General features: G+C 30.8%; 1 protein-coding gene across 1 annotated transcript in view; it reads right to left on the bottom strand.

The window, feature by feature from the left end:
- Positions 1 to 12,575: 12,575 nt before the first annotated feature.
- LOC126750220 (serine protease 33) overlaps positions 12,576 to 12,888 on the bottom strand; it is a 46,853-nt gene continuing 46,540 nt past the window's right edge. Inside the window, exon 7 of the mRNA XM_050459771.1 lies at positions 12,576 to 12,852. Coding sequence (XP_050315728.1) covers positions 12,719 to 12,852 — 134 coding nt within the window. The 3' untranslated portion in view covers positions 12,576 to 12,718. The remainder of the gene's footprint in view (positions 12,853 to 12,888) is intronic.

The raw sequence follows: 12,888 nt of genomic DNA, 5'->3' as shown, positions 1-12,888 counted from the left end.
TATATCCCAGTACTGGTTTATGTGAAGCTTGCATTTATGGAAAGCAAGCATGTTTGCCTTTTGCTAAAAGTAAAGATAAATCTCATATTCTAAGACCACTATATATTATTCACTCAGACATTTGTGGACCTATTTCTCCACCTACAATAGACAATAAAAATTATTTTATAACATTTATTGATGAATTTACTCACTATACGGTAACATATTTATTAGTCTATAAATCAGAAACATATAATGTTTTTCGAGATTTTGTACTAAAAAGTGAGGCCCATTTTTCTTTAAAAGTAGCATTTCTATATTGTGATAATGGGCGTGAGTATCTCTCTAACGAAATGAAATCATTTTGTAAAGATAAAGGTATTTCTTTTCATTTAACCGTTCCATATACTCCTCAACAAAATTCTGTTGCGGAGAGAATGAACAGAACTCTTACAGAAAAAGCTAGAGCCATGATACATGGTGCAAATTTAAATACACGTTTTTGGGGTGAAGCTATTTTAAGTGCCACATATATTTTAAATTTAACCCCGACAAATGCACTACTTAAAAAGGAAACACCTTACGAATTGTGGCATAATAAAAAGCCCAAAGTAGATCACTTAAAAGTTTTTGGCTCTACTGCTTTTGTACATAATAAATCTAGAAAAACAAAATTCGAGCAAAAATCTGTCAAGGGCATATTTGTTGGCTATGAACCGAATGGTTATACAATTTTTAATTCCCAAAATAATAAATTCATTACAGCTCGGGACGTTATATTTGATGAAACCACTTTTAACACATCAAGACCTCAAGTTGAACTTAATGAAAGGTTTCACATACAAAGCTCCAAAGGTATTAAAATATCTAAAACTGATAAAAACCCGGTACCGATTGTTTTCCCTTTACAATCGGAAATTAAAACAGTTAATAATAAAGCTGTCAATAAAACCGAGGATAAAAATCAGTTATGTAAACAAAATACCGACCAAAAATCTGGGACACCCGTTACGGAACCCAGACGGAGCGAAAGACTCATAAATCTTCCTAAAATTTCATATAACGAAAATGAAATTGGTACTTTTATGAGTGTACAAACACCCCACTTAAAAGTCCCTTCTTGTTTTCAAGATATAAATAAACGAGCTGATAAAAATGAATGGGAAAAGGCTATTAATGAGGAAATCGAGTCTTTGCTAATTAATGACACCTGGTCTTTAGTACCTAAACCAATAAATAAAAATATTGTAGACTGTAAATGGGTGTTTACTGTTAAAAACAATATACAGGGTAGTTTACCCAAGTATATAGCTCGATTAGTAGCCAGAGGTTTTAGCCAACAATATCTCCTAGATTATAATGAAATGTTTGCCCCAGTTGCCCGAATATCGACTTTCAGAATATTTTTAGCAATTGCCAACCAATTTAATTTGCACATTCATCAAATGGATGTTAAAACGGCATATTTAAATGGTATATTAAAAGAGGAAATATATATGAAAATTCCCGAAGGTATTAATGCAAAAGACGGCTATGTATGTAAATTAAATAAATCATTATATGGGTTAAAGCAATCAGCAAGATGCTGGTATGAGCATTTTGATAAAATTTTAAAACAGCACAATTTTCAAAATTCAAGCGTTGACCACTGTTTATATTTCTTAAGTAAAGGCCATATCACCGAAAATGTTTACGTAATTCTATATGTAGACGATTTAGCAATAGCTACTGGCAATATTAACACAATGTTGAGTCTTAAAACTTATTTAAAAAATAAATTTAAAATGGTTGATATGAATGATTTAAATTATTTTTTTAGGAATCAGAATTGAAAGAAATCAAAATCAAATTTCTGTAGATCAAAGTAATTATTTAAAAAATGTGCTTAATAATTTTAATATGAGTGATTGCTTTTTTTTTTTTTTTTTATTTATTTATTGACCTCGTGCTGAGCACATTTAGTCACGAAAAACCTCTATATATTCTTAAGTACTTAAACTAAATCGGACATAACAAACGACCATGCCAAGTCTGGGACTCGAACCCAGGGCCACACGACTGCTAGGCAGGTATATACCCACCGCGCTGCCGGGGCCGGCATGAGTGATTGCAAACCCGTAAAAACACCTCTGCCGTCTAAATTAAATTATTTAGCATTAAATGCCGATGAACATTATGATGCCCCATGCCGAAATTTTAATAAATTCTTCAATGTATGCTGCTCTTTGTACTCGACCAGATTTGTGTACAGCCGTTAATCTATTAAGTCGTTATCAAAACAAAAATAATAAAGAGTTATGGCAATGCCTAAAAAGGGTTTTAAGGTATATAAAGGGTACTTATGATTTAAAACTAATTTATACCAGAAATAAATATACCGACATTTTAATTGGCTATGTAGATGCTGATTGGGGTAGTAATGAAATAGATCGAAAAAGTACGACAGGATTTTTGTTTAAATTATTTGAAACTCGTGTAATTTCATGGAACACAAGAAAACAAAATTCTGTCGCTACATCTTCGATGGAGGCAGAATATATGGCAAATTTTGAAGGGGTTCGAGAAGCTCTCTGGATTAAGTCCTTATTAACAAGTATTGAAATAAATATTTTTAAGCCAATAATTTTATATGAAGATAATAATGGTTGTATTTCGGTTGCTAATAATCCTGTTGATTTTAAACGATCTAAGCATATAGATATTAAATATCATTTTACTAGAGAGCAGGTACAAAATAAAACCATATTAATAAATATGTTCCCACAGGTCAACAGTTGGCTGACATTTTTACGAAGCAACTTCCAGCTCCAAAGTTCCACGAAGTCCTATTCAATTTGGGGCTACAAAAACTATCGAATAAATAAGATAGTATAGTTTTAAGTGGAACTAAATGGTTTGATTTGGTTTTTCTTTTTGGGGTTTTTCCAAATCCTAGCAACGAATGTTGGACCATATAAATTATTTTCCCCAGATATGACTATTCTTTGAACGTTATTACTTAATTAGGTTATAACTTATAAATTTTTATTTAAATATAATTGATTCATTTTTGAGAGGGTGTATTGAAATAGATGTATTTAATAGTCAACAAATATGACTCAATATATTTCTATTATTGGAGAGGTTTATGATGTTTATATTTAGTTTAAGCCAATATCCACATCATAATCTTTCTTTATGAAAACAGGAAGCAACTGTAATATAAATGCGTTTGTATAATAACTGACGTAGTGTTTTTACTAATACAAAGACCGATTCATTAGGTCCGTATTAGCAAAGAAAATAATAGTAAACTTCGTTAATAAATAAAAGTATAATTATCTTTGGTATTAGTCTGTATTAAAAGGGATATATTTAAGATTCATTCCTTTTTCGACTTTTGCTTCATTCGCTGCTTAAGTAATAAAAATAAAAGAATAGTTATTATAATTTGTGTTTTGTTCTACCCATATTCTTAATAAAACTAAACAAGCTTTGTATTTTTATATTTAATTTTGATATGTTATGTAGCATTTTTGCTAAATAAAGATTATTATTATATTATTGTATTTCTTTACTGTAAGGAAATGTTATTTCCATACAGTAAACTTTAGAACATAAATGCGAACAGGTTTTTTCCTAAACAATTTTATTTTTAAAACTTTCAGCACAAATAAGGTTAACATTATATTTTAAAATTATTACTTATTATTTGTTATATTTACTGTTATTTGACAATTATTAGTACAAGTATTGAAAACTGGAAGAACTTGGGAACTATTAGCATTATTTTGTTGAACATTTTCCAAACTAATAATTTTATTTGTATGACAATAACTAATATTGGGCGTTACTGCAGTATTAGAAATATTAGATTTACTTTCTTGATTTTTTTCTGCTGTGAAAATTTTATTTGCCACTTCTTCCTTATTAGTAAGAGACTCTTTTATATATCCTTCAGCGACGTTTGTTGATTTCCATCCACCCAGTCTCTTAATACTAGTAATATCTCCACCAGAATCAACAAGCATTGTGGCAGAAGACCGACGAAAACAGTGGCCGGTATATTCTTTCGAGTTTGGAAAATTCAAATAACTGGCCACTATTTTAGAATGTTTCTAAATTGGTGAATTCCTACTACTTGTCTACAACCTTTTTCATTTTGGTACTTAAAAAAAACCAAGTGGTATTCATGTCTCTTGGTCTTAAAGAGAGATACTTGCGGTATAGATTTAAGTACACTTCGTTTACTATAAATGATCTTGATGTATTGGTTTTTGAATCCGGTATGGTAACTAAAAGTTTAGATAGTAGGTCTTGTATATCTTGTACAGTCATTTTAACCAGCTTGTCCATTCTGCAAGCTCCGGAAATTCCAAATGTTACAGCTACCTACAACAATAAATAAGCATGTAAAGAATCCAAATATAATTTGAAGTTTTGTAAGTTACCTTAATCATTAAATATTCCTTATCTGAAGCTTCCTGAATAAATTTGTTTATTTCTTCTTTAGTTAAAATCTTGGATTTTTTTTGGCTTATAGGCATGTGCTTGCCGTTTGAGGAATGCCCGAAGTTTTGAATATTTAGATATATCCACATCATGTCTAATTGCAAGGGTTGCCTTCAGCATTGAATAATTGGTCCATGAAGCGGTTGTATGCATAGTTATACTTATTTCTAGATTTTACTGGTAACAATTTCAATGATGCAGCATTCACTGCCTCCGTGAGTTCTGGGGGGGTTCCAGAAATGGAACAGTCATCATTACTTATCATTTTACACGTTACTTTGGCTTTTTAAAACGTTAAAAAATTTTTAAAACAAGCTTTTTAAAAAATAAGCTTTTTTAAACGTTAAATTGAAGAGGTCAATTTTATTTTGTCCGAAATTTCATAAACTGCCCTTAAACCAAAAATAAATATTGAAAATTCGCATACATATTCCTGAAATAATTTAAATACATATCCGTTTTAGCGTTTTTCGAACAATTTACAAAGTTTTGAGAAAAAAAAAATTTTTTGGAGGAATCGATTTTTTTTTAATTTTTCGAAATGCCTAAAACTTGAAAATCAGTGGCAACAAAATTCTGAATTAACATATTCCTGGAACAATTTGACTAGACACCTACCTGTGCAGCGTTTTTAAAAAAATGTAAACAGTTTTAAGAAAAAAAAATTGGAAAGGATAATTTTCAAAATGCCCATAACTCAAAAACCAGTGGAACTAAAACTCCAGAACCATTGTGATATTTTCATGGCTAACTAAGTAATTTACAAATTAAAAATGTTTAAAATTATAAAATTTTATGAAAATAAGTATTTATTTCTAAAACGCAGTTACTTAGGTATAGGAATGTGGTTTATTATTTTTTATTCAGCATATCATTTTTTTTTTAATTAGTGGATCAACTTCTTTAAAGGCATATTAGTATAAATGCATGATATACATCATTTTATAACTGTGATAAAAAAATCACCTTTAAATTTTGATTGTGGGTTTTTAGTTTGTATTTTAATGTTAAGTATAAATAATTAAAGGCATCTATTTTGGTCCAGTATAGGGGCTCCGGCTGGTGGTTATTGGGGGAATTATATTTTAAATGAAAATGGATGACATGGGCGCGCTAGGTCTGGTCAAAATCTATTTAAAATTTCGCATTTGAATGTACGCTCTCTTAATACAGGATTCGATGAATTCTCACACTATGTACATCAACATCAGTTTGAGATATTAGGAATAACTGAGACTTGGCTGACACCTTCCCATGACGAAACTTCATTTAAACTTAATGGCTACAAATTTGTTAGAAAGGATAGAGTTGGCAGGGGTGGAGGAGTAGGTGTTTACCTAAAAAGTCATTTAAAATATTAAATACTTCAATTTCAAGTTAATTCAGAATCTTGTGAATATTTAAGCATAAAAATTAACATAGATAAAAAATCTGTTATTTTCACCACAATATACAAACACCACTCGGTTTAGTCACACTGGAGATAACTCGAGTTTATTAGATCTAATTATAACAAGTAAAACATTCATCCCTGAAAGTTGTGAGGTGGTAACTATTTCAGAAAGTGTATCTGATCACTGTTTAACTTTTGCATGCTTTAATTTGATTTCAAACAAGCCATTTAAAAAATTTGTTTCTTTTAGAAATTATAACGATATTACAGTGGGTGACTTTGAGAGGGACGCTCGAGCACTAAATTGGGATATTATTTATTATATAACTAATATTAATAATAAATTAAACATTTTTAATTCGTTTATCATGTTTTTACTTAACAAGCATGCTCCCTTGAAACAAAAAAAATCCAGGATAGGCCATATACAACACGGATTACGAATAACATTAAGTTGCTAATGAAATTAAGAGATAAGGCCCACAAGAAATATCTACAGCATGGAACCGACGCCAAACTGCAATACTATAGGGAACTTCGAAATACGACTAAACATGCCATAGCCCGTGAGAAAATAGCTTACTTTCAATCTCTTTCTACAAAGTCTGGAAGGAATTTTTAGAAATCTGCTGAAAAGTTAAATCTGACCAAAACTAAAAATACCAATGACATTTTTCAGCTATTTCCAGATCCATCTGCAATAAATAATTATTTTGTAAATTCTAATTCAAGTACATATACTACCTCAGATGAAAAGGTTAATTTTTATAAACAAAATAGGCATCAATCATTTACCGAGGAGTTAAGGTTTGGTCTGATAGACGAAGAAGCATTAATCCAAATTTTAAATTCTATTAGCACTAATGCCACAGGCGAAGACGAGATATCATAAAGAGATATTAAATTATGCTTTCCTTATTGTAAATATGCTTTAATAAATATTATTAATACTTGTATTCTAGAAAATAGTTATCCGGACTTATGGAAAAATCTATTATTTTACCATTACTAAAAGTTTCAAATCCAGGAGACTTTAAAGATCTTCGACCCATAAGTATTCTGCCGGCTATATCAAAAATCTTGGAAAAGCACATTTATCAACAGATTGTTTCATTTGTCGAATCTAAAAAAATAATTCCGCCTAGCCAATCTGGATTTAGAAAAAATTTTAGCACTAGTACCTGCCTAATTAACTTGGTGAATGATGTAAGGCTTGATCAGGATCGGAAAGAAATCACGTGCCTCTGCCTATTAGACTTCAGTAAGGCCTTTGACACACTGTGTCACCGGATGTTGTTGGCTAAGCTTCACCATTTTGGTTTTTCTCAGGAAGCTGTAAAATTCTTTGAATCTTATCTAGTCGGGCGTGTTCAGAGTACACTTCTTTATAATGGGCCCAACAAAATTAAATCTGATTACATACCGGTGACAACGGGCGTCCCACAGGGGTCGATATTAGGGCCATTATTGTTTTCATTATACGTTGCAGATATGAACAAAGAGGTTATAAATCCCAAAATACAACAGTTTGCTGATGATTCCCAACTGTACATTTCATTTAATCAAGATCTATTGCAGCATTTTCAGAGGAATCTTAATGATGACCTAAACAAAATTCGAAGTTTTTCAAATAATCATAATCTTAAGCTAAATGCTGCAAAATCATGTGTAATATTGTTGGGAGAGAACAAAGCCAGAATAGCAAATATTATTCAACATTTAAATATTATGATAGATAATGAAAGGTTGCCTGTTGTCACAGAAGTCAAGAATTTAGGTGTTTACCTTGACACAAGATTAACTTTCGAAACGCATATAAAAAAGAAACTTTGCATTGCCTATTTAAGATTGAAGAAAATATATCAAGTAAACAGATTTTTACCCTCAACAACAAAATACTATTTATGTAACTCTATTGTTTTATCTTTGTTGGATTATGGTGACATCATTTATCACAGCTCTTTGACTAACAGAATTTCTAAATCTATTCAGAAGTTGCAAAATGCGTGTTTGCGATTTTCATATAATATTTTGTATAGAGATCATATTACTCCACACTTAAATAAACACTCAATATTATCTATGGCTAATCGACGTACGCTACATTTAACCAATTTTATTTATAGAGTTTTAAAATCCAAGCAACCGCCATATTTATATCAACTTTTCATATCTAGAGATCACTATCACCAAATTCGCTAAACTGGCAATTTTCTTGTACCGCAACACCGTTTTGCAAATTTCCAAAAATCCTTTGGTTTTGTTGCACCTCAAATATGGAACAATATTTCAATTGAAAAAAAAACTTTAGCAATATCTACATTTTCAAAACACATTAAAAATAAACTTTTGCAAGAGCAACGTACAATTTAATGAAAATGTGAGAAAATGTTGAAATTATCTGACTATTTGTGGCTAGATCTGTGCGTTCTCTATCAGTCCAATTTATAAATAATAACGAATTATTAGTGCTATTCTCCTAGTGACCTATGGGGGGTTCTTGTGCTTGACCGGATACCAAAATTATTGTCATAAACTGAAAATTATTAACTTTATTGTTAAGTATAAATAGTGATTTTTTTTTGCTTTAGGTTTTAGTTTTTTATAGGTTTTAGTTTTTGGGGCGCTCTACACATTTCTGAAAATAAGTTCCAGACTTGTGAATTGGTTTATTAATCGCAGGGTAGTCCTTTATTTATCATCAACCGAGATTATTGTTATATTTAAAAATGAAGTGTAATTTATTTTGGGATAAATAGAAAGTTTTTAAATATTTGAATTTTTTTTTTTATTAAATTAAAGATATTTTAACTATCTATACAAAAAATTAAATAAAATATAGGATGTTCTATTTAAAAAAAATTAACTTTTTTTCATTTTAGTAAATGAAAAAATTTTATTTAATTTTCAACGATGATTGATTTAGCATTATATATTAGCGGGTGGTGCGTCGCCGACCGGAACATAGGAAATCCCGTGTGAATTTTAAGGGGGTCAATTATTGGCTTCCCTGTACATTTTACAGAAAAAATTTAAGATAAATTTTTGAAGAGACTATCTGGCAAACCCTCGTGCAAAGTTTCAAAAAATTTTAATAAGCGAATCTTGAATTATTCAATTAAATGTAATTGCAAAATTACCAAATTTTCGGTTCAGGTAAAACCAGACACCAGCCATCAGCAAACAATTTGTTATAAGGCTTTGTCAAATCTGACGTACAACCGAATACAAGAAATGTTTTTTTTTTCGTTTTATCAATGTCACAACCATACATTCAAAGTAAGACACATTACTTTTTTATCAAAACTTTAATTATGGCTATTTTTTCGTCGATTGGATAATTCATACTTGTTTTCAAATATCGACTGTCACTGATTTATTGACACTTTTCCTCACGTCAGTAAATTTCCAAGAGCTTGGCGGGAATCAATTGTTTTGCCTTTTCCTAAAATATTAAATACTCAGTGCTTGCAAGACTTACGCCCCATAAGCTTATTAAATGTTATATCCAAGGTTCTAGAACGGGTGGTTTATTTACAGCTTATTGATTACTTCATTAATAATAATATCATTCCCTCTCAACGATCCGGATTTAGAGCCAGCCATAGCACAGCAAACGCCCTTTTAAACATCACCGACAATATAATACGAGCTCTTGACAAGAAACTTTCAGCTGTTATGGTAGCCCTTGATTACTCAAAAGCCTTTGATGTTATAGATCACGATTTAATTGTTGCTAAGCTAAAGTTTTATGGGTGTAATGACGTTGTCTTATCTTTTTTTAAAAGTTATCTCTGGAATCGAACGCAAAAGGTACGACTGCAGGATAGCTTTTCGGATCCCAAGCATGTGGTATCAGGAGTGCCGCAAGGGTCAATACTTGGTCCACTTCTATTTTTAATTTACACGTCAGACTTGCCTAATATTGTCAGTACATCTGAAATTTACCAATATGCTGACGACACGTAGCTGATTAACTACTTTGATTCCAATGAATATGAAGAGATAGGCAACAATATAAGCACTGAAGTCGACCTAATATCGAAATACTGAAAGGAACATAATTTAATCATAAATCCTAATAAAACGAAGATGTTGCTATTTACTAATAAAAAGTCTCGTAGAATTATAACTTCAACTATAAAAATTTTAAAAAATTATTTAATTATAGATAATACATTAATTACTTTTTCTGAGACTATAAAAGTTTTAGGTCTCACGTTAGATGCCTCTCTTAGATTCAGAGAGCATGTTAGTACTATTCTTCAAAAGAGCTATTTGCGTTTGCGTATGCTTTATGCTAATAAGTCAATATTAAACTTCAAGACTAGGAAAAAACTTGCCGAAACTTTTGTTATGTCAATTATCCAATATTGTCTGATAGTTTTCTTTCCGTGCTTGGACCAGCAGACACAATATGGGTTACAACGTGTGCAAAATACCTGCTGTAGACTTATCTTTGACCTAGGAAAGTTTGATCATGTGTCCCAAGGCATGTATGATTTGGGGTGGTTAAAAATACCTTATCTATATAAGTTTTTGTACTGCACCCTAGTATATCGCCTTTATAGGTTCAAAGCTCCGATATATTTATTTGAGAAACTTATACCTAGAAATCATGTACATGCTCGAATTATTAGGCAAAACACTCTGACTATGCCCCATCACTCAATGGCTCTCTTTGAACGATCATTCACTTACAACGCTGTCAAATTTGTGAACGTCTTTAGGCCTGACTTTAGCAATGGCCTGTATGTTTTTAAAAAAACATTTCAAGAACCTGTTTCTAGAGGAATCATTTAGGTAAATCAAAAGATTTTCTTATTTCTGTTAAATGAATATTGTTTTATTTTCTACTGATTTATGTTTGTTTATTTTGTTTTTTTTTGTGTAATTTAAGAACGTTAAGAGTTTAAGAGTAGCTTTTAGCTAATCTTCGCCTTCGAAAGCAAAACTATGTAAAACTAAGTATTTGCATTCTTCGTGCAAGCCAATAGAATGCGGGGTACCTCAGGGCTCAGTTCTAGGCCCTATTTTGTTTCTTCTATTTATAAATGATATTGCTAATCTGGACATAAATGGTAAAATTTGTCTCTTTGCGGACGATACTAGTTTTTCTTGGAGCAACTTAAATATGGTAGGTCTTCGTAGAACCATATCTCGTGACCTAGTCACCATTAAATCGTGGTGCGATTCAAATCTCTTGTGCCTTAACGTCTCAAAAACTAGAGTATATCATTTAGCGGTGCGTTGCAACCTTTTGTAATTAATAACAACAGAATGGAGGTCGTTGATTCCGTAAAGTTCTTGGGACTGATGGTAGAAAACTCTTTAAAATGGGATCGATTACTTATCCAAAAAATTAAGTTCTGCATGTTTTGCTCTGAGATCAGTATCCAGGGAGCTAAGTTTGGCAACGGCTATATCAGTTTATTATGCCCTGTTTGAGTCGCACATCCGATATGCCGTTCCGTTTTGGGGTACGTGTGGTGCGACTTAATTTGAACGCATATTTAAGCTACAAAGGAGAGCTATACGCTATTCATTAAGACTAAATTACAGAACTCACTGCCAGGAATATTTAAAAAAATTTAAAATACTAACTCTTCCTTCCTTATTTATATTTGAATCCGTCTGCCTAATCCGCACGCACTTATCAAATATGTCAGAAAGGCCATCTCACAATTATCCTCTTAGAAACGCAGAGTACGATCTTTATCTACCAACCCCACGATCAGAACTAGTTAAACGATCCATTCTTTACAATGCAAAAAAAAGAGAGCCTTATACACAGTAAACGACTTTTTTTAATAATTAATGTTATGTAATTTTAAGCACGCGCTTCCTAAACACTGGTAAATTTGTTTATGTTGTTATGATAATGTACATAAATAATATTCGTATATTATGTAAACAAATTAGTAGTTTGCTAATAATGTTTTTGTAAACAACTGCCTTTTGCCGACTTTGTATACAAGTGAATGTATATATATTTTAAGGAAATGTGACCTAAACAATTTATAAAATTGTTTATAAAAAAGTTTTTTGTATGTTTTGTTGTATTTTTTATTTTTATATATTTGTATTTTTTGTTTTGTCTTTGTGTATATTTTGTATGTATGATTTATTTAAATAATAGCTTTGTCGAAAAAATTTTAAATTTTATGATAATAAAGCATTGATTGATTGATTGATTACTAAATAAAGGCGCTTTATTATTATTATTATTATTATTATTATTATTATTATTATTATTATATTCATTTTATTGGTGCCCGTTTGGTTTTACCCGAACTGAAAATTTGCTAATTTTGCAATAAAATTTAGTTGAGTAATTCAAGATTCGCTCATTAAAATTTTTTGAAACGTTGCACAAGGGTTTGCCAGATTAATCTCTTCAAAAAGTTATCTTACATTTTTTCTATAAAATGTACAGCGGAGCCAATAATTGACGCCCTTTAAAATTTACATGGGTTTTACTATGTTCCGCTCGGCGACGCACCACCCGGTAGTTAACCAAAATGGTCTCTTAAAGTGATGCTAAAATTTGAGCTTTTTAGAAACTTAAATAACTGAGAAATAAACAATTAGTAATCTCTTAGTTTTTAACAAAAAACACGCAAAATTATTTTCTTTCTCGAAAGCTGCTAGAGATAGATATAAGGAAGTATGATTAAAAAAGACTCAAAACGAATCAAAATACCATCGATTATCAATCATCCTGTATATTCTCTGGAATCCCATAAAAAAATAAACAACTTTTTTTATCCTTTCTTTCATTTATAGTTAATAAAAATTGTTACGTAAAAACATTTTAAAAAGATATAGTTGATAACCTAAATAAATCACATTTTATTCACTAATACGAGTATTTATCACTTTAGTGATCCAATCAACGCTGGTTGGTATATTTTGGTAGATACCAGGTTGGTTAGCTTCACCACATCCGTATCCAGCGCTGGTGATACCTGCTAACGTCCACCTACCTACAATTTATATTAATTAATATATATACTAACCTA

This window comes from Anthonomus grandis, chromosome 2 (assembly GCF_022605725.1).
Source record: "Anthonomus grandis grandis chromosome 2, icAntGran1.3, whole genome shotgun sequence".
Lineage (NCBI taxonomy): Eukaryota > Metazoa > Arthropoda > Insecta > Coleoptera > Curculionidae > Anthonomus > Anthonomus grandis.
This window is presented reverse-complemented; position numbering and strand designations above follow the sequence as displayed.